The sequence below is a fragment of the Monodon monoceros genome, unplaced genomic scaffold, assembly GCF_005190385.1.
Source record: "Monodon monoceros isolate NGI ecotype Baffin Bay Population unplaced genomic scaffold, NGI_Narwhal_1 Super_Scaffold_12, whole genome shotgun sequence".
Lineage (NCBI taxonomy): Eukaryota > Metazoa > Chordata > Mammalia > Artiodactyla > Monodontidae > Monodon > Monodon monoceros.
In genome coordinates this window covers 56,065,852-56,089,153 of record NW_021703768.1, presented here as the reverse complement: position 1 = coordinate 56,089,153, position 23,302 = coordinate 56,065,852, and the positions used below count along the sequence as shown (strand labels likewise).

At 36.2% G+C, this 23,302-nt stretch overlaps 1 protein-coding gene across 2 annotated transcripts; it reads right to left on the bottom strand.

The window, feature by feature from the left end:
* Positions 1–2,273: 2,273 nt before the first annotated feature.
* On the bottom strand, positions 2,274–22,768 carry LOC114892256 (general transcription factor IIH subunit 2). 2 transcript variants are annotated; one of them, XM_029216916.1, is made up of 16 exons: positions 22,714–22,768; positions 20,017–20,104; positions 19,309–19,386; positions 18,949–18,985; positions 18,654–18,740; positions 17,593–17,643; positions 17,221–17,275; positions 13,510–13,615; positions 12,192–12,282; positions 11,939–12,026; positions 11,328–11,435; positions 9,519–9,582; positions 7,724–7,827; positions 7,054–7,156; positions 4,822–4,861; positions 2,274–3,000 (listed from the first exon to the last, which is right to left on the bottom strand). In XM_029216916.1, the coding sequence occupies exons 2-16, from the start codon at positions 20,070–20,072 to the stop codon at positions 2,881–2,883; spliced, it is 1,188 nt and encodes a 395-aa protein (XP_029072749.1). In that variant the 5' UTR covers positions 20,073–20,104; positions 22,714–22,768; the 3' UTR covers positions 2,274–2,880. The 2 variants fall into 2 exon arrangements, with proteins under 2 accessions (XP_029072749.1, XP_029072750.1); XM_029216917.1 differs by having other exon boundaries at positions 11,939–12,017.
* Positions 22,769–23,302: the final 534 nt, after the last annotated feature.

Below are 23,302 nucleotides of genomic sequence, written 5' to 3'. Positions count from 1 at the left end.
CCTCCTCTGCACTGCTGCTGCCTTTGCCCAGCTTCCTGAGCAGGCTGGAGTCCAAACTGAACTACACCGAGCCTATCTGACCTTCCAGAGTTGGCTGCAATGCCACACCACTGAGCCTGACAGCTGGCTCCCTTAGCAGTTACCAAAGGATCAGATGACACAGCCCTGTGTGGCAAGCCTTGGCTAGTGGGAAATGGAAGAAGTTAGGAAATTGCATTACCCTCCCCTCCTCCCTTCGACAGACTGTGCAGAGGGGCAGCTTCTCTTTATAAACCTTCTGGAGAAGTCCCAAACTCTAAGTGAACACACTTGCTGGGAGACTCCTATGACTCTTCACAGTTTGTTATCAAGCCTGGCCACTGTGATAGCATATTGTTTCTCCTTGTCTCACTTTCCCTTTTTTTCCTTAACCATACTTCCCTAGATCTGCATCTCCCAAATAAAGCAACAATACTTTCACCTTTGCCTGAGGTTCTACTTTCTAGAGGACCCAAGTTAAGGAATTACGTGTACTGTAATTTCTAGAATAACCTCTAAAAGAATAAAAATAGAGTATACAATTTCCAAACTAGTTTAGGAAAACAAAGAATGGTGGGAAACAAGCAATCCAAAAAAGGGCAAGAGGGACTTCCCTGGTGGTACAGTGGTTAAGAATCCTTCTGCCAATGCAGGGGACACAGGTTTGATCCCTGGTCCAGGAAGATTCCACATGCCGCAGAGCAACTAAGCCCGTGCACCACAACTACTAAGCCTGCACTCTAGAGCCCGCGTGCCACAACTACTGAAGTCTATGCACCTAGAGCCCATGCTCCACAACGAGAAGCCACCACAATGAGAAGCCTGCGCACCACAATGAAGACTAGCCCCCACTTACCGCAACTAGAGAAAGCCTGCACGCAGCAACGAAGACCCAACGCAGCCCAAAATAAATTTTAAAAAACAAACAAAAAAAGGCAAGAAAGAAGAGAAAAATGAAGATGGAGTAGTTGAAACAAATAGCACAAAGATGGCAGATTTAAACCAAAATGTATCAGTAGGCACATTAAATATAAATGGACTAAATGCTTCAGTTAAAACAAAATGACTTTCAGGAAAATAAAAAAGAATATGAAGTGAAATGTATACATTCAAAAGTATTTAAAATGAATCTAATTTTCATAATGAATTTTAAGCTTTAAGGAGTTCTCTAATCAAACAGAACTCAGAAAGACATACTATTCAGAAAGATTCCTAATGTTAAAAAGTTTCCTTCATTATTGTAGTATACTGTGGAGTTCCATGAGGGAGACTAAGGCCAGAACTAACAGTATTATTAGATCACCATTTTTATTTCTATAATCTAAAACAAACCAGGATTTTCTCTATAATTTTTTAAAAATTTACTTATTTATTTTTGGCTTCATTGGGTCTTCGTTGCTGCACGCGGTCTTTCTCTAGTTGTGGCGAGCGGGGGCTACTCTTTGTTGCAGTGTGCCGGCTTCTCATTGTGGTGGCTTCTCTTGTTGCGGAGCACAGGCCCTAGGTGTATGGGCTTCAGTAGTTGCGGCACGCGGACTCAGCAGTTGTGGCTCGTGGGTTCTAGAGCGCAGGCTCAGTAGCTGTGGCTCACGGGCTTAGTTGCTCCGCGGCATGTGGGATCATCCCGGACCAGGGCTCAAACCTGTGTCCCCTGCATTCGCAGGCAGATTCTTAACTACTGTGCCACCAGGGAAGCCCTCTCTATAATTTTGAGACTAGAAATTCCTCCTTACGTCTAACTAAAATATTCACCTTAACCTTACCAAGTATACAAATAAACCCCAAAATTGTAGAAAGAGATAAAGCAGCCCCCAAAAAGGCACTCCATGTCCCTTTTATATACAGTACTGTGAGTGTGTGTCTAATATATTTCTAAGTAACTTTTCAAGAGGTGCCTACTCATGGCCTTTCTTTTACTTCAAGTAGGGGGAGATAAAATATTCTGATTATGTTAAAGGCATCTCCTTCAAGCCACTGATACCTCTTGTGGACAGAGCAAAAGGAAGGAAGACAGCAGTTAATTTGGTTACCTAGAGCCGAAGTCTGTTTACTTGTAAAGAACCATTTGGGTCTAGGCGCAAACAGTATGACTCTTGGGAGAAAGATCTGTACTTTGGTCAAATTACGTCTTAGTGTGTGTGTGCACACATGTGTTGCTAAAAATACATAATTCTTTCTAATAACCTATAAGGGAAAATAATCTGAAAAAGAATATGTATATATATATATAAAAAACTGAAAATAATGCATATTCCTGGGCTTCCTCCAAGATTTATTGAATAGACTCTCCAGGGTGGGATTACATTGTCTTTACTGATAACATTCTTCACTAAGAATTGTTATTTATAAAATCACGAATATCATAGTTAAACTCAATCTAGAGTGACTAAAGTTCATAGATTTAAAATAAACATACCTTTGCTATGGAAACCTGATTCACTCTCAGAAGGGTATACCCTAGAGAGAGTCCTGCCTATAACAGTATATCTTCATTGAACCTGAAACATGGACCTCATCATACATTCTCACCTACATTTTTCTGATGACCCAGGGTAGGAAAGTTGAGGGGGATTAAGTTAAACAGTCCCTGGGTATGAACCTGAGTGAGGCTAACAAGGATAGTTCATTAACCTGAACTATAAAAGGTAAGCCAGTCTCAGACAACAAACCACCAAAATGGCGGTATTAGATATACACCATTAAGTAAATACTTTACCAATCATTACAGAGGAAGCTTTAAAGTAATAGGTTTCTTAGACTTTCCTTTCGAACGGTTCTTCACTGGAGTTTCTTCTAAAGAATCATTTTATTTACAGTCGCAAATGTCTTTTTAACACATTCAATGTGTATTATATGCTGGAATCAAATAGCTGAAGGAGCTGGAATCTTATGAATACAGCCAGGACAACAATGGAGAGAGTCATGAACAAAAATATCACAGTCCACACAAAAAACATTTTGGCACACAGTGCAAACATAGACCTGCAGTGAAAAGAAGAAAACTAAATTTAAAAAGTAGTTTCCAAAAGTTAGGTACAGCATAGTTAGAAGACATTCAAGTTGCTTTGCTCTTTTATATCTCTATCACTTTTTCCCTACTCACCTACCAACTTTATTAGTTCCAATGTACTATATATTCTCAAATCGAAGGCAATTAATTTTTTCCAAAAAAGTACTCCTTAGAAATGAGGGAAGGGGCTTCCCTGGTGGCTCAGTGGTTAAGAATCCGCCTGCCAATGCAGGGAACATGGGTTCGATCCCTGGTCCATGGAAGATCCTACATGCTGCGAGCAACTAAGCCCGTGTGCCACAGCTACTGAGCCTGCACTCTGGAGCCCACGAGACACAACTACTGAAGCCCACGCATCTAGAACCCATGCTCTGCAACAAGAGAAGACACCACAATGAGAAACCCGTGCACCGCAACGAAGAGTAGCCCCTGCTTGTTGCAACTAGAGAAAGCCTGCGCACAGCAACAAAGACCCAATGCAGCCAAAAATAAATAAATAAGATAAGTAAATTTATAAAAGAAAAAAAAAGAAATGAGGGAATAACTTCGTTTTTGAGTCCTTAAAGTCCCTTGGGGACTTCCCTGGTGGCGCAGTGGTTAAGAATCTGCCTGCCAGTGCAGGGGACATGGGTTTGAGCCCTGGTGCAGGAAGATCCCACATGCTGCGAAGCAACTAAGCCCGTGCACCACAACTACTGAGCCTGCACTCTAGAGCCCACGAGCCACAACTACTGAGCCCACGTGCCACAACTACTGAGCCCGTGTACCACAACTACTGAAGGCCGCGCGCCTAGAGCCCATGCTCTGCAACAAGAGAAGACACCGCAATGAGAAGCCCTCGCACTGCAACAAAGAACAGCCCCCGCTCGTCACAACTAGAGAAAGCCCGCGTGCAGCAGCAAAGACTCAACGCAGCCAAAAATAAATAAAAATAAGATAAATTTATTAAAAAAAAGATGGTGTCTTCTTAAAAACTTCCAAATGAGTCAAAAAGTGGTTCTAGTGAGGATGCAGCTACTGATGTCAAAGAGGCATGTAGAACTTAATAAAATTGTTTTTTTTAATTGGTTTTATATATATATATTTGGATTTTTGGGGGGTTTTTTTTGGCATGCCTCAAGGCTTGTGGGATCTCAGTTCCCCAACCAGGGATTGAACCTGGGCCACGGCAGTGAAAGCACCGAATCCTAATCACTAGACCACCAGGAAACTCCGATACAACTGTTTTATGAAATGTGAGAGTAGAATAAAACAAGCCATCCTTTCAACTAATAGTTTATATAGTTTATAAAGTATAGTTTTAAATATGGACATGTAACTAAATTAACAAAAAATTAAAACTAGATAGTGATCTATCTTATTTGCAACTTTATATAAGTTTATATGTTCAAATTGGCCCCATCAAAATTTTTAAAAATATTTTCTCAGTGGCACAATGGGGGAATAACCTTTGGTCTGTGGTCACCTTAAACGGTAACTTCAAAATGAGTTATGAGTGCCTAAAGTACAACATGGAGAAAAAAACTTTTAGTATTTCCAAACTAATATTTCAGTATTTCAGTTTAGCTTGCAAACTGAAGACAAACTACTAAAATATCTTTATAGCAAAATTAGAATGCAGAATTACAAAACAACTGTTTGTAATAGCTCCCATTTTATCTCTACCTACTGTTATACTTCTAAGGAATAACCTGATATGAGCCTGGTCTTCAACAATCTATTGAAAACTTATAATACTATTTTCTCAATATTTATTGTACAATACTTAATATTTACAAAGCACATGAACTTACATGTTGGTCTTTCAATTCCCCCTGACAGGCATAACAAAATCTGAAAAAGAAAGTTTAAGAATCATTTTGTTAAGGACTCACTCATTAAAATAGCTCAGGAAAACTTCTACAAGAATTCTCTTATTAATAATAAGTACAGTTGACCCTTGAACAACACGCAGGCTAGGGGTACCAATCCCTGAGGTCAAAAATCTGAGTATAACTTTACAGTTGGCACTCTGGCTCTCTGACCCTCCATATCAGCAGTTCCACATCCGAGGATTCAACCAACTGTGGATCATGTACTGTAGTATGTGTTTATGGAAAAAATCTACAAGTATGTGGACCATTGCAGTTCAAATCCGTGTTGTTCAAGGGTCAACTGTAATTATCTTTACATATGATTTTTAGGAGAAAGAATTAAGAATACCAGTAATTTAAGAAAATTCCACAGTAAATCCCAAGGTCATCTGACAGCTTAAAATCTTCCTTAAACAAATTTTATTTTATTTTCATCAAGGTTAAATATGAGTATGATTTCTCAGCTGGTATTCTGCAAGGGAATTAAGACCTACAGAAAATGATTTGCATGATTATTTTTCAACTTTCCCAAAGACAGCAGACAGCTGGTACAAGTCTAGATGGATAGAAGTTAATTTATCATAAAAATGGATGCCTAAGGGCTTAATTTTCAAGGAATGGTTTAAAGAATTAAAAGTTCTCAAAATTTATTACAAAAGAGAGCAGTTCTCTGCCTACCCACCCGCACTTCATTTCCAGAGCAAATGCTCATAGTGCTACCTCTTGGTTTTTTTTCATAGGCCATTGGCTATGATCCTGCCACTACAGAAGATGAGATTTTAATTCTCTTTCAACTATCTTGAACCAATAGCAATGGGTACACATAACTACATAGAAAGAATTGAGAATGACATTTGTTAAGTCATTTTGGATAGAACAATATTAAATGTTTAGTTTATTATGACTACATAGACATATTCATCTGAGCCATGCCATACAAATTTTCCTCTCTGTAAAACACTTTCTCCTGGAGTTAATAACTGTATTGTTATTCATAAGCTTAACTTTTCTAATTACCACTAACTCAGCCCCAACCGATCCCTGAGAAGTCTGAATATCCTCTTGTTATGTTCAGCTACATCAGGAATTCTATAGTTTCCATCCTCTGGTGACATCTCTCCTGGAGCATTCTGACCTTCTCCAAACTAGACTGACTGTTCTCCATATCTGACATACAAGTGTCATTCTAGGACGTCATCCTACAGCTTTCTTTAGCCACTTTTGAATTAGGTAAATATTCCTATTCTCTTTCATTCATTCTCTTTCTCTATTCTTTTGAATCATCTCTTCCACAGCTTCCCAAGAAAGTCTCTTGAGACCTTACAAGTCTGAAAATGTCTTTATTCTACCTACATATTTTTTTTTGGCTGCGCTGCTCGTCATGTGGGAACTTAGTTCCCTGACCAGAGATCAAACCCACACCCCCTGCATTGGAAGCACGGAGTCTTAACCACTGGACTGCCAGGGAAGTTCCTATTCTACCTACATTTAAATACCTTGGCTAGGTATATAATTCAGGTTGGTAATAATTCTCATTCCAAATTTTGAAGGAAATTGCTCCCTGTCAGCATCCAGTGTTGCTCACAAGAAGCCAAACAATTTTAATTCCAGGTCATGTGACCCAATTCTCCCTCTCCAGAAATGTTTAGGGTTAGTATTTTGCTGTGTATTCTGAAATTTCACAATGATACACTTCAGTGCAGGTCTGCCTTCAATATGTCAGGCACTTGACAGTCCCTTTCAATCTAGAAAATTTTTTCCTTCGACAGTAGAAAATATCCTTGAATATTTCTTTCATACTCTTCATTTGATCTTTTCTTTATTTTTTATATTATTTTGATATTAGGCCTTCTGGATAAATCTTCCAGTTTTACACCATGGAAGTCAGCAAATGCTACAAATCGGGGCTTTTTTTTTTTTTCTTTTTGGAGAGCTGATTTACCAACATACCACCACTCTTACTACACATAGATGGGTTTAGGGAAATTAACAGATCTCTGGAGATCCAGATCTGTTTAATGAATCATTTCAGTCATAAACAAGGCATTCTACATCTCATTTTCTACATTAGCAGTAATCGTGACCAAGTGAATATGACTCTTTTTAATGTAGTAACAATATATTCAAACATTATCACTTGTAACAGATACAAATTACTCAAAACTCATATACCTTTCTCCATTATGTTCTTCCAGAGGAATATCTTGAAAAGCATCCAAAGGAAATAAGTGATGGTAAGACCGTGCCAAGTGGGGAGCAGACACCAAAGTAAGACCTAACACATAAAGCAGAAAGACATATTTAATAACCCAAACCTCATAAAGATGATGGCTGAAATGTCAAATGATATAACTTAGGCTAAATATTTTCAAGTTCTGTTTTTTTAGGATTGCAGGCATTCATTTCTTTAGTTTACCTGTGGCCATAAAAGGAGACTCCAGGATGGAGTCTTAGTTCTGTCACTAAGTATGTGACCTCTCTTGGCATATTTCCTTACTTATAAATTAAATAAAATTCTACAATTCTGTTACTTTAACTTCTCATTCTCCTTATATATATTTATTTTATGAAGAGCTGCAAAAACGTCTACTAGATCTACTGCACTGCCTTTAAAGAACATAATTTTTTTCAGAAAGAGAATTAGGAAACTCTTTTAGAATGCCATGTTTATTTTTAAAAATGGAGTACTAAGCACACAATGAAAAAAGTAATCTATGTCTTTTTTCACAGATTAAATCCAGAAACATAGGCAGAGCTTAATATTTATATTTATTTTAATAGCAATATAGGTAAGAAATTATTCAAGATTAATTTACTGGATCATGAACAGTTGGTTTCTTACCACAGATTTTACACTCAACAGGAAGCTCACAGTACTTTGCCCGACACTGTGGGCAGAAATAGCCTCCTAATGTAAGTCCTGGCTCAGTGTTGCTATCCAGATGCCTGTGGGGGGAAACATTAGTTTTTAAAAAGTGATATATAAAGATGTGAGCAGTTAGAGCAAAAGCCACTCTGATTTTAAAACCTTCAAGTTGTTTCACTGCTCACTTACACTCTGTTCATTTTTGTCTTTTTTTCCTCTTTGCATTTTGTTTTGAATAGTTTCCATTAATGTCTTTGAATTCACTCACCTTCTCTTCTTCAGTGACTAATCTGCTGTTAATCCTAATCCAGCTTATTTCTCATCTAAAACACTGTATTCTTCATCTCTAGAAGTTTGATTGGGGTCTTTTTTCTATTTTCCATATCTCCTATCATACTCATGTACTCCTCAACTTTCCTGAGCATATGGAGTATATTTACAATAATTATTTTAACACCAAACCTATTACTTCTATCAACTGTGTTATTTCTGGATATGTTTCCATTCTACGATTTTTCTCCTTGTTATGGGTCATACTTTCCTACTTCTTTGCATGACTGGTAATTTTTGATTGGTTGCCAGATATTGTGAATTTTGCTCTGTTTTGGGTGCTGGATTTTTTTTTGCATTGCCTTAAATACACTGTGGCTTTTTCTGGAATATACTTTAGTAACTGTGAAATAGTATGATGCCAAGACTTGCTTTTAAGTTTGTTAGGCTGTCCAGAACAGCTGCTAGTCTAGAGTTAACTTGGTTTCATTACTGTGGACTCTATTCAATGCCTGCGGTGTTAAGAGGCCTTTCCACACTGACTGGTGGTAACATGAACTACTCCCTGCCCCGTGTGAGCTCTAGGGATTGTTCTGCTGCTCCTCTCCAGTTCTTTCCCTGGCCTCCAGATTCCCGGCAGGAATGTACAGATCAACATTCAGCTAATGACTCATGGGGAGCTTCAGAGGAAGCTCTCCAGAGCTCTCTGTGCAGCTCTTTACTCTCGAGTACTCTGCCCTGCAAAATGGTAGCCTCTTCCACCCCCCCACCCCCCAAACTCTGAACTTTGTTTCTGAACGGAGCAAAACCTCCTGGTTCTGTGTGGGTCTTCCCTCCCTGCACAGCAGCCTGGAAATTCTCTCTAGGCAGTAAGCTGCAATCATAGGGCCCACCTCATTTGTTTCTCGTCTTGCAGGGATCATTATTTGCACTGCCTGTTGTCCAATATACAAAAACTACAGTTTTGTATATTTTGTTTGGTTTTCTGCAAGGAGACAGAAGTGTAAATCTAGTCCCTATTACACTTTTATAGCTAAAGACAGTAGTCTTATTTATGAGTTTTAAGACTTACTTTCTTAAGTTTACTTTTGTTTTATAATTATGTAAAATGTAAAGCTCCAAAGTTAAAACAAGTTATATGCAGAAAAGTCTAGGATCTATCTCTTTGCCTTTCTCCACACATTGCATTAGTAAACATTTTTTTACTTTTTGGTTTCATTACTATTTTTATTATTAATATAAACAAGTATGTGTATCTACTCAAACCTCCACCCTCTTCTTAGATGATCGGTAGCACACTATACACTTTTCTCTACCTTACTGTTTTACTTAGTAATATTACAGGAGTATATATAGTTTTCACTCCTTTTTACAGCTACATAGAAAGTAATCTTCTACAAAAGCCATTACATTTCAAGTCCATCTTTTAAATTTATAACTTACAGGAAGGACTTAACAATGTAAAAACATTATCACGGACAATTTCAAGGTTTTTACTTACGCCATACTGAAAGAGGGTTTTGCATCTTGATCAGACAGAGAAGCAATGGTATGCTGAGGAAATCCTTCACAGAAGAAAATGTATTACTTTTTTTTCCTCAAGGAAACAGAAAAATTCTAGTAATAGAAACCTAAAAATGTTCCTACCAGAAAGCCCACTACGTTGTGCAAAAGTTCTCTTTCCTGCCTTTTAGATGTTTATTATAGCACGGTCAAACTGACAGTAATTCCCAGTTTAAAAAAGAATTAATAGTAGAGGAAATGGGGGAAAGATCTGTCCATACATATGGCCTCAGATTCTAAAGTTCATATCCATATTTTCTAATTTAACAACGCTTAACACACACTGCTTTTTAAAAAGAAAATGTAATTTTTAAATACTTTCTGATATAACAGAGGAGTCTATAATATAGTCCACTTTCATTTTATATAAGAACATACTCCTAGTTTAAAATTTTGGAATGTCCAAACCCATGTAGTCTCTTTTCCATATATATTTTTAAATTCTGAAAACAAGTCTAAGAAAAGCAGAAACCATAAAAAAAGAGAAATTTCATTCTATATAAAAATTTTAAACCTATCTACATTTCAAAACAAATAAATAAAAGTAAAGGAAAATGACCAACTGAAAAAACATTTGCATCAGGTGACTGAAAATGGGTTGATATTCCTAAATGGTTCTAATAAATCAATTTGGAGAATTATTATAAGTTTAAAAATAACTTTAAGATAGGCTAAGGAAATGTATCAGTAAATCGAAAAGATTAGCCAACATAATATCTAAAATGTACTAAGTGTTTATATCAAGCATTACTCTAAATACTTGGTCTGTATTAACTCAATCCTTGCAACAGGCAATTAAATAGATACTAATATCACGTGAGATGAGGAAACAGGAAAGAGAAGTTGAACAGTACTATAAATAGCCAAAAACAAGGCAGAAAAGCATTCCATCTCACTGACAGTTTAAAAATGCATATTAAACAAGGAGTCTCTCTTTTTTTTTTTTTTTCTGGTACGCGGGCCTCTCACTGCTGTGGCCTTTCCCGCTGCGGAGCACAGGCTCGGGACGCGCAGGCTCAGCGGCCATGGCTCACGGGCCCAGCCGCTCCGCGGCATGTGGGATCTTCCCGGACCGGGGCACGAACCCGCGTCCCCTGCATCAGCAGGCGGACTCTCAACTACTGCGCCACCAGGGAAGCCCCAGGAGTCTCTTTTTGTATTGAAAAAGTTGGGATTTTTCAATTACAAATTACAAAATAGTTGGGCTTTTTCAATTTACAAATAAATGTTTACTATAAAATAATAATTGTATTACACAGCTTTGATAAAACAGTACAGCAGATTTTATAGCTTTTTTGATTTCTTAATACAAGAATTTCTCCATAAACACAGTGTCTTTATACCTAACCTTAACAATTAAAAAAAAAAAAGTAGTGTTCCTTGAGTGATAGGACTACAAGTGAGTTTAATTTTCTTTTTACTTCTCTGTATTTCCCAAAATTGCTTCAACAGCATAATTTTCTCTAATTATAAAACACTTAAGTTAAATACAAGAAATTCTTAAACGTTAACTTGTGCAAATGAGATAGAAAGTCTAGCTTGAGTCAAAATATATTTTTTTAAATGTCTATTTTAAAATAACACAAAATAGGGAATTCCCTGGAGGTCCAGTGGTTAGGACTTGGCACTTTCACTGCAGTGGCCCGGGTCCGGGTCGGGGAACTATTTAAGATCCTGCAAGTGGTGTGGCCAAAAAAAAATTAAAAATAAAAATAAATTAATTAAATAACACAAAATAAATACTTACCCATACGAATAAGTGAGCATTCAGAGCTTGAGCTAGCAGGAGGAGGACTAACATGATGTGTCAGCAATTCTTTGTAATGGCTTTCATCTAAAATAACATGGTATGTGCCTAACAAGATGAGAAGTAAAAGAGAAGAAACAACAGCTTTCCAGACATAAGAATGAACTGTAATTTCTATATAATTCTGTAAAAGTTTTACCATCTGAAAATGTTCATTTTCAAAGTAAATTCTTAAGTTAAATTATCATTTTTCAAAAACTTTATTTAAATAACATCTCCAAATTGACTTCTCTAGGAATAACTGTAATTACAATTTAATTAAAGCCAAGTTACAAGTTCTTCACTAAGTATTAATATAGTAAAATTTCTAGCTTTTCAAGAGTTATAATGCTTACTCTGAACATTGACATAACTACTGAAAATTCCTTGCATTCTGAGATGATATCTTATAGAATTGGTGATATATTTAATGTAACTACCCATATTTTGGACTTCAGGACATGAACTGATTTAAGTTTAGCAGCTTAAAAAACATATAAAAACATCCTAATTAATAGACTGTTACTTTACATAGTAATTATGAGTAAATATTGAAGATTCTAGATATATACCACCAGTTTCACGAGCAAGCACAGTGCAAACCCGAACCTCTGCAGACAATCCAATAACAGACACTCTAATTTTAGCTGCCTTTAGGGTCTTCGTAAAATCCAAGTAAATGGTGAGTTTTGAGGGAAGAAAAAAAATTGAATAATTAATGTGTTTGAAAAATAGAATGTTCTGAAAAGTAGTAATAAATTCACTATAGAATTCTCTTTAGAGTTGTAACTTTGATTTTGATTATGAAGAAATTATTGGTTCTACCTTGATTAGATCATAGATATTAGATGGATCACAGGTTGTGAGACTGCTAAAGATGATTAGGACTTCTCTACTTGTATGTCCGGGCATGTGTCTAAAGAAAGATAAAAACCACTCCAATTAGGTATAACAAATTACACTAATAAAAAACTCAGAAACAATAGTACCCATGTTTTACACACTTAGACTACAGAATAACCCCATTTATTTCAACATTACAAAGGAATGAATTGTGAGTATACTCTAAAAACCTTAATGCCAGTTTTTCTAAAATTAGCTACACACTTAAAAAAAATTCATTGATTCACTTATTCATTCAATAAACATTTCTTGAATACTCTTTTAAGTTCTGGGGATGAAGTGATAAACGACCAACAAGGTTCCTGACATCATGAAGCTTACATTCTAATAGATTTGTTTCATACAAAGTCTAAAGTGTACATTGGAAAGTGTGACAATACCATAGGAATCAACTTTAAGGTGCATATGTGTGGCTTGAAAATAGTAACATACTTCTTTTTTAAAGACAATTTAATCTTATGTTGATTCAGTCATAATATTCATAAACAGTAATGTTTGTGTACCATTTAATTCAATGATGGTTTACGGGATTTTAAGATGTGATGAACTGTTCTCCTCTATACCAAATAGATATTTCTATGCTTTTTGGAGCAACTTTATCAATTATTTATAGCTTTCCAGCTTATATTTTCATTGTTAGGCTCAGCTTTCACTTGTGGATGCTGCTATTGTGCCTACCGTCACTATGTGTGTTACCTCCTTCTCATCTACTTCAAAACTAAAAAAGTATCATATAAAGGTATAAAAATCTGAGTCAGGACAGACTATCCAGGGATAAAATATATAAGCTTTAAATATATCGAATACTTTCTTTGGGGCTTTAACTATATTCCACATAGTTAAACTTGCTAGAAAAGTGCTATTAATTTATAGATGTATTACAAAATAAGTTAATAAAAACCAATGTACAACAAACTCAGTTATTATACCACATTAAATTCCACATACAATCAATTTTCAATAAAATATTTTTTATATTTCTTTTGTACTACTGATATTACTACAGCTTTAATTATATTTTTCTAAAACCTTTAAGGATATACCTCAGCAACTAAAATGTAAAATAAAAATTACTTACCAACACCATACTAAACATTATAAATGACATTACATATTTCTTTCAATAATGATTTCATTACAGCTGGGTTTATGGAGACGCATATTAACATATTATCATTTCAACTTAACTCATTCAAAAAACTTTGAAATAAATTATAAACAATAAATGTAAAATACTAACTTTAGAGTCTGCATAGCCATGCTTAAGGAGTTATAAAGAGATGGCTCTCCATGGCAAGTCATATCTACAGCTTTCTTCAAAGATATTATGTGTTTCCTTGAGTTTCCTAAAATAGAAATGGAATAATCTACTTTTAATAAAAATAATATATATATATTATATAAATTTACCTTTCTCCCAAATTTACATATCTATGATGTTAAACAACAGAATCCCTTTGATTTACATTTTTAGCAAGTTGCAATTTTTTTTGAATTTTTGAATTTTATTTTATTTTTTATATAGCAGGTTCTTATCAGCAAGTTGCACTTTCATCAGAAATGTTTTGTTATATAGTCTCACTCGTACTGAAAAAACAGAATACAAATAATCTATTAGCACACATTTTAATAATATTAACCTAGAGTGCATATATTTTTACTCTTAATATTTCCTATTTCATCATTTTTAATACTAATATATGTTCACATTTTAACATCTCTGAAATCACGATGTGTCTTACAATCACCGGCAGCCAGGCAGCGTTTGTGACACAGCTGTCACTGCCTGCTCAAGTGTGAACCTATGAATGCTGTTGATGTGTTGCTGCTTCAACTGTATCATGTGCATTGTTTGTGCTGTTCATGTTGAGTTTAACTGCGATTTAAAGTGTTTTTAGAAAGGCTAATACAGACGGTTATATTTTTATGTAGAAAGGCATGGAACAGAACAGTGAGGTGTAAATTTGTTATTGGTGAAGCAAAAACTCATTGATAGAAGAATGCCTGCAATTCCATTTTTTTCTTCAGGGGTAAAAAACAAGCACTTTATAAGACCCAAGAAAGAGGATTTCCACAAAGAGACAAAACTGTGTTACGTTGTTATTGAAATAACATCTGAAAAGACTGTCTGTCTCATGCTAAGCAATACAAATGAAGGGAAGAAAAACTGCCCAATTCTTTAGAATAGTTGACAGGCATGTCAAACCACCAAGAAGCTGGTATGAACAATTCACATATCATTTGACATTGTATCAAAGGTTAATTGCTAGAGTGTTTCCTTCTTGATGGCTCATAAAATAAAGGTATCTTACAAATGACAGAATCTGAGGTTCAATAAAATATGGTATTCTTCAGACATTTCCTCCTATTTCAACATTGTCTTCATATTAATTAACAATTAAACATCGAGTTTATCATATAGCAAACTACCTTCATACCACTGAACATTTAATTTCCAATTTGTCACTATTATAGTGAGTTGGCCAGAGTTCGTTCAGGTTTTTCTGTAACATCATCGGAAAAACCCGAACGAACTTTTTGGCCAACCCAATACATACCACTCCAGACAGTATATTTGTAGAGTGAGGCTTTTTCTTCTTTCATAACATTTCCTAAGTATACTTCAAGGAATATATATTTTTTAATACCTTTTTTTTTCCCTCTTCACCGTGCCACACGGCTTGCGGGATCTTAGTTCCCCGACCAAGGATTGAACCCGTGCCCTCAGCAATGAAAGTGCGGAGTCCTAACCACAGGACCACCAGGGAAGTCCTCCAAGGAACATTTTTATGGCTCTTTTCCAGAAAATGTTAAACAAATTAACCAGACTATCAGCATTATAAGTACCAGTTTCTCCATGGTTCAGCAAGCCATATATTGCTTTTGAAACTTCATTTTGGTCATTTAAAATATGTAAAATGTTGTTGAGTGGGCTTTTTTTTTTTTAACACTAGTTTGGCTAAACTTTCTTTTTTAATAGTTATTTAATTCCTCTTTTTTTCTGGCATGCACTGTTTATCTTCTTTGCCCATACATCTATTTGGAGCTTCTTGGTGTTCTTATTTATTTGAATAAGCTTTAAAATATTAACCATTTGCCATAGTTAATATACAGTGGACCCTTGAACAGTAAGTGTTTGAATTATGTGGGTCTACTTATATGCAGATTTTTTTTTCACTAAGTATGTGCTACAGTACTACATGATCTGCAGTTGGTTGAACTCACGGAGGTGGAACCACTGAAACAGAGCACCGACTGTAAAGTTATATGCAGATTTTCAACTGTGCAGAGGGTCAGCATTCCCAATTCTCAAGTTGTTCAAGGGTCAGCTATATACTGCAAGTATTTATTCTTGGAATCATAAAATTTTAGAAATGAAAAGTACCTAAGTCTAATTCCTTCATTTCATAACTGAGAAACAAATCTAATAAGTTAAGTGACTTGCCCAAAGACATATGCCTACCCAGTGGCAGGACCAACACTCAAAATCTTCTGGCTCTCTATCCACTTTTCTTTCTACCATAACATACAAAAAAATTTTTTATCTCCTACTGTGTTATGAGTATAGAAAAAAAGCATACTTACGTTACTGTCAGTGTGGTTTATAGCAGTGATTCTGTTCAGAGGAAGAGAGGGTACTTTCAAGAGGCCTATAAGAATCACCAGAGGATTTTTCATCTCTGTGCACCCACAGAATATTACTATTAACTTGGGGTAGGGGGCATGCAAGAGGGTCAGCCCTACATCTTTTTCTTAGGGGAACCATCCTTCCTTCACTGTATAAGAATCTAGTTTAGACTACGTGGTTCAAATGGAACTTACCCTGCTTCTAACCTACTCCAGACACAGACATGTAATCCAGGCCTACCAACAAAATACTTCATTCCCTTGGCTACTTTGACGGCTCATGGATGCGCAGATCATAATCAGAGTCAATAAGAGTCCTCTTTGGAACCTGTGCTGAGGCTACGGACTAGGAGGGTCATGTAGACTTGGGCTATTAATAGACATCTTGTCACCTCTCAGAAAACCTATCAGAGAATGAAGCCAGACAGAAACAACTATATGTGAAGTCAGCCCACCTTTCAACATGAGCCAGTAATTTCCCCTTTGCCCTTAAGCTAGTTTGTGATTTTTTGGATTACTTCCAACTGAGTTTCCTGGATGACCCCAGGCTAACATACACTTCACTACTTACTGCCATAATGAAAAATTACTAATGATGGAAGTGTGTCAATTTTATGTGTATTGGTGAGGATGAAAGGTTGAGAACCACATTTAAGGGACAGTGTATTTTACAGAAAATAAAATAGAATTAGTGATGTAAGTTTGCAATGGCACATATACCAAAGCAAATAAAATCTGCCATTATTATCTCTTAAGAGAATAAAATTCAGTTAGGCATGTCATTCAAGCAGAAAATCTAATCATTAACAACTACAATTCAATTTGTATACTCTTTGTTCTTTAGAGGTTTACCTTTAAAAAATTAATTTTAAGATTAAGTGGATCTTCTGAATGGTTAAAATAATTTTATCTTAATGCTTTCAGGATAAGAATAAACACATTTACATTCATTATAATACTATTCATGACTGTGCAGAACTCAAGTTAAAAAAAAAACAAATGAAAAAACAGAACTCAATTTAAAACAGGTCATTTTAGGGACTTCCCTGGCAGTCCAGTGGTTAAGACTGCGCTTCCATTGCAGGGGACACGGGTTTGATCCCTGGTTGGGGAACTAAGATCCCTCATGCCGTGTGGGCGACAAAACCAAACAAAAAAACAGGTCATTTTAGAGACCAAGAGTTTAATAGAGGTTTTTTTAAGTGTTTTACCTAAAGAGCCTGCAGAAAGGCTTCATTTTACTTATTAGGCAACCTTACAGAGTTACAAGGTTGGGTAAATAAAGCCAAGTCCTTGAGTGCTATAAAGGTAATTTTATGCATACCTGAGAGTTCAGTCAGTTTTTCAGCTCTTTTACTCTTTGTTACAATTATTCCAATCTCAAAATAAAAACAAAAATCATTATTAATTTAACAAATTATTTCTTCTTGATAAGAATGTATGTAACTAAAATAAATGACTAATTACAAAAGGAATAAGTAACATGAGAAACTTCTGATATAAACTGAGCTATGTGTTCACTGTACATTAACTTCTAGAGTTATCTTACTTTTCATTGCTAAGTGTCCCAGAAACTTATACACAATCTGAATTACTTAATCACCAATAGAATATATGTACAATGTTTTAAAAAATAAATTATATTTGGCAATAATATCAGGATGCTAATTCTGAATTACATCACTTATCTACATACCTGACTAATAGGATTTTGATCAAAATATTCCTCTACGAAGTATTCCAACAACTGTTCAAAGAAAACAAAAAGGAAATACTAGATAAGGGCAAAACAACAACCACAGAAAACAGGTTTTGTGCAATCTTTTTTTTTTTTAATTAATTTATTTGTTTTTGGCTGCGTTGGGTCTTCGTTGCTGCACGTGGGGTTTCTCTAGTTGCAGCGAGCAGGGGCTACTCTTCATTGCGGTGCGCAGGCTTCTCATTGAGGTGGCTTCTCTTGTTGCGGAGCACAGGCTCTAGGCATGTGGGCTTCAGTAGTTGTGGCACGCGGGCTTCAGTAGTTGTGGCTTGCAGGCTCTAGAGTGCGGGCTTCAGTAGTTGTGGCGCACAGGTTTTGTTGCTCCACAGCATGTGGGATCTTCCTGGACCAGGGACTGAACCCGTGTCCCCTGCATTGGCAGGTAGATTCTTAACCACTGCACCACCAGGGAAGTGCCTGTGAAATCTATTTATGAAGCATTGTTTCTAATGATTTTTAAGTTTATAGATTTTCAAAAAATGTTCAGAAGTAAAAATATTAAATAAATAAAAAATAATAAATTTTGAAATATTAAATAAACCTGAATTTGAAACGGTAAGTGATGAGATAGGTTTGAGCTAGGCCTTGAAAGATGGAACCATTTGGACATATAAGACAGAAACAATCTAAACGAGGAAAAGATCCAATAAAGACAAACAGAATAAGCAAAACTGAGGATGGGTTTTAATAAATTAGGAATAATCTGAATGTGTTTATAAGCTGAGGAGATTGATTCAAGTAAGTCAAAGGAGAATGAAGATTCAATAAAGAAAGGGATAACTGACAAAGCAAGATCCTAACATGGAGTGGAATTAAAAGCATAAATAATTAGCTATTTTGGTATACCATTTCTGTAAATGATCCGGTAGCACTTCTACTTAGCTATAGTTTGTATTAGCTCAAAAAAAAAAAAAGATTGCTTTCTTTAAAACCATTTCTTTTACAGAATTCAGCATCCTTCCTCACATGTAGTATAAATTAGAATAATTTTAGTATACCTTTAAAGTACATGTCAGTCTATTTGGCTTTAAATCCTGGTCTTCCATTGTTCTTGATCCATCTACTACCACATAAAGATGGCGCATCTACCAAAAAAAATCCCCAAAAGAACAATTTTCAAATACATTTTTGATCAAGAAGTAAAAATATCATTTAGTATTCACATATTCTACACATATATTTTTAATATATTCCCTTAAAAAGTTTGTTTTACTGTTGTTTATTCTATTAAGCCAGAATGTTTCTCTAACTCAAACTAGTCCTGTACCAGAAAAGGAAAAAAGAATAACATACCATTCCAAGTTGAACTTGTCCATGGTGCTCAAATACCCTGTTAAAATTATGCAAACATTTTAATGGAATACCATCTACTACCTGAAAAATCATTACAACTTTTCAACTAACCTGCATTTTTTTAGTGAAATAAATTATTAACTTATGGATGCATATAATTATGGGCATTTTGGACAGTCCCTGAAGATCAATTTCCCTGATGAGGCACTAGGTTGCTGGCTCCTTCCCCCTATTTAGAAGGCTACAAGTCAGTTTCCCTGAAACACAGCTCAAATGAAGTACCAAGGAGTGGCCATAAGTGGACAGAAACACCTAAAGGAATATATTTTACCTTTTGTAACACACACAAAGTTTACCTACCTTTTTCTCTTTGCTTTGAAGAGAATGTCTTCTATTGTAGCTTTAAGTGATCCTGATTCATCTTCTTTAAGAATCTCCCTGTAAGCAATAATTACTTGTTTGAAAAGATAAGCTAAAATTTTATCAACCCAAGAGAAATGAAAACATGTCCCACGAAGATTTGCACCTGAATGTTCACAGCTGCATTATTCATAACAGCCCAAAATTATAGACAATCTAAATGTCCATCAAATGGTGAAAGGATGAATAAGAACATGGCATAAACATATTAACAGAATACTATTCAGCAATAAAAAGAAATGAATTACTGATTCATGCGACAACATGGATGAACTTGAAACAGTATGTTCAGTTAAAGAAGTCAGACACAACTGACCACATATTATATGATTACATTTACATGAAATGTCCAGAAAGGGCAAATCTAGAGAAACAGAAAGCACACAGTAGTTGCCTAGGACTGGAGGTGGGAATGGAATTAACTGTAAATGGACATGAGGGATATTACTGGGGTGGTAAAAATGTTCTAAAACTGATTTATGTTGATGATTGCACAATCCAGTAAATTTTCTAAAAATCACTGAATTATACATAAGAAACAGGTGAATGTTAACATGTGTAAAATATACTTCAATAAAGTTGTAAAAACAAAAACAAAACCCAAAACAACATCTAAAAGGGAAGGGAAAGTAATAATGCCCTACTTACCATGTTCTTTCATAGCCTCCTTCCCATCGCTTAGTTCTTTCAGGCTCCTCATCCATTTTTTTCTTACTGTTTTGTATTATTCAATATTCTGTTAAAAAAAATCATTAGATTGTGAATTGATTAAAGATGTTTGTCACCAAATGCATACAATTAAATTTGAAAAGTAAAGAGCGGAAAGTAAACACACAAAGTAAAAAAAAAAAACTCAGAATGCAAAATCATCTTATTTTTTGCAATTTATTCAATAATTGTAGCTGAATGAAAAATACTTTAAAATCCTCATGGAACTCTTTTCCCATCCCCAAGAAAGAATACGAATAATTATGCACAAATTTGGCACCACCACAAATAAGCATCTCTTTACAATTTAAAAAAAAACAAAAATGTATTAAAGATGTGTCATAGGACAGAACCATAGAATTATGAGAAGTGGGTACAGGTGTAGATGAAACACGAGCCACAACTGTTGCTTATTATAGCTGACTGCTGAATACATGGTGATTCACTGTACTATCTTTCTACCTTTGTGTGAATTTTCTCATAATCAAGTTTTTAAATGAAATTTATTATTATTCATAAATGATAAATGCTTATGGCTCATAATTTTTTAAAAAATACAATATTAAACCTACACTATAACCCCAACTATTAAAAGAAAAAGGAAATATTTAGTAATTCAATAAATAGGACAAATGGTTTTGATGGATGTTACAATTAAGGATGATTGGTTTTTTGCTTCTTTATTCTTTTCTGTATTTTCATATTTTCAATATGAACATGTATCTCTTTAATAATCAGGGATACCCCACCTTGATTTTGATCTCAACTAATTTATTTTAAATTTTATTTAATTATTTAATAATTTCATTATTATTTAAATAATTTTAGTAAGCATTTGGAAAGGAACTTTATACATTAGCTCAGGCTGTCTCAAGAGGGAGGTTATATGGAAACTCTGTACTTTTCTTTTTTTGCAACTTTTCTGTAAATCTAAAATTATTTCAAAGTTAAAAATTTAAAACATTTGCGTTTTGTTTTGTCTGGATTTCACATGTTATTTTAGAAAAAAAGATCATAGGATTTGAAAAAATAATAATCAGGAATAAAATTGGTGTTGGGAGTACTCTATTAACCATAACCAAGTAATAAACACCCCCATCACATCCACACCTCCACCCTCCCCAATGGAATCTCCCTCCCCATTCTACATTCTCACTTTCAACTTCCTTCTACCATAGATGAAAGATCAAAGGAATCCTAAGTGCCAAGACATTAAGGACAAAACAAATCCCATCATTGGCAGGGGCAAAGATTAATTTTTGTGATGAGGACAATAACCAAGACCTCAACCTCATTTATTTCATTTTTCCTATAGAAAAATATGCTTAAAAATCTAAATATATATCGATTTTTATAAATGGACTTCTGGAATTAAAACCTATTGACAAGTTTAAGACTGCTTTTATGGCATCACCGCTTTCTCTGGCACCTGCTACAATCAGATATTATTTGCTAAAGTTCTGTGTGTCTCTCACTGAATTAACAAGCCACTCCCTGGCACTGGAAGAGATTCATTTGTTTCAGGAGATAAGGTGATCCACTTTAGTATCCTGAAATAACAAGAAGTGCATTAATTCTGACATCAGTGCTACTTCAACACACCATGTTGGTGCCTTGTAGGTTTAATGATGAGTGTAGTAACACAGCATACAGTGACTAAATTGAACATTTTGATCTTCCATGGAGGTGTTTTTGTATTTATCATGAATGTCAAAAATCAAAAGCTTAAATTCTTAAAGAGGTGGCTACTGCCATCCATCACATCAATATTTAAACTATTTTATTTTTATTTTATTACTTTTAATTCTCTGAAAGTTCAGAAGCAAAGTGAGAACTATATGAGTAGAAGCTGCAAGCAGGACCACCTCTGGCTCACTGCATACAAGGACTTCTTAATTCGAACTGTCTGCAATGGGAAATTACAGGGATAGGACAGAGGTATTAAGATCCCCATAACTGCAGATGTTCAAAGGGAAGCTGGATGTTTACAATGCATGCAGTTAATAGAGAAGGGATTTATGCAGCCTGGAGGAAACTGTACTTGGTAACCTCTTAGGTCAGCATATCCAACTGCCTATGACTGCCCAATATTCCATCTTCTTACAAATATCGCTGGGAATCCAACCCCAGGAAAGCCACTTCCCCCTGGGGAAGGCTGGTGGTATGATTCCTTCACATGAGCTCAGAAAGCTACACGTAAACAAATGAGATCTGCACCACACATCGCAATTTATGAAGCTTTCCCTCACACCTAACCCTGCCAAGCGCTGTGCGACAGGCAAGGGTGATAACTGTCCTGCTTTTCAGGTGTGGAACTCAAGGGTCAGAGGCTGGTAACTCTATTGAGGCCACACAGCTGGAGGCTGGTGACGAGCTAGAACCCAGGACCACAAGTCCCCAAACTCGTGCCCTGCCTTAGGGCAGGAGAGCCACTCTCCACACTGCTGCCCCAGATGCTTCTATGCAGCTCCCTAGACGGAATTTGCCCTCCTCCCCCTCCCACACATCCTCATTCCCTGCGAGGCGGTTCTGGGCCATTCAATCCCCGCTTCCAGCCGCGCAGCCCCTCCCGCTGCCACACTTCCCAGGCCTCGGATCCACGCCTCGGATTCGGGCAAACCTTTACCGCGGCCTCACCTGTCCTGCTGAGGGCCGCTCTGCCGGAAGCTCTGCACAATTTGCTCTGAGAGCGCCGCCGAAGTCCTTCCGCCGCGCACGGTGGCGACGCGCAAACGTTCCGGCTGCTGGGAGCGGTGGTGGCCGGAGCGCGGCGCTCGCAGGCCGGAGCAACCTTGTTGACTTCGCGGGGAGGGACGTCCTGCTTCCTTCCAGCTCTTCGCAAGGAGGCGGGAAGAGTGGTGGCCATTCGCTCTTGGAAAGTTGGAGGCCTGGTAGCCGTCCATCCGGCATCTGAGACTTGATTTTATTATTTACAAAAGGTTAGCATGAAGGACTCTGACCACATCAGCAGCCTCAGCTGAGCCAGCTTGCTGTGCAGCGGTTTTCCCGGACTGCTCTGCTGCTCCTGCTAAATGACACAAATATTTATTGAGCACCTATTTGGGGCCTGGTACAGTTCTAAGCACTGAGGAAATAGAAATGAAAAACTGACAAAAATCCTTGCCCTCATGACAGTTATGAAGAAAAACATACTGTATCAAATGGTGATCGTGCCATAGAGAAAAATTAAGCATGGAAGGGGGAAAGTGTGTGGTTTAAAATAGGT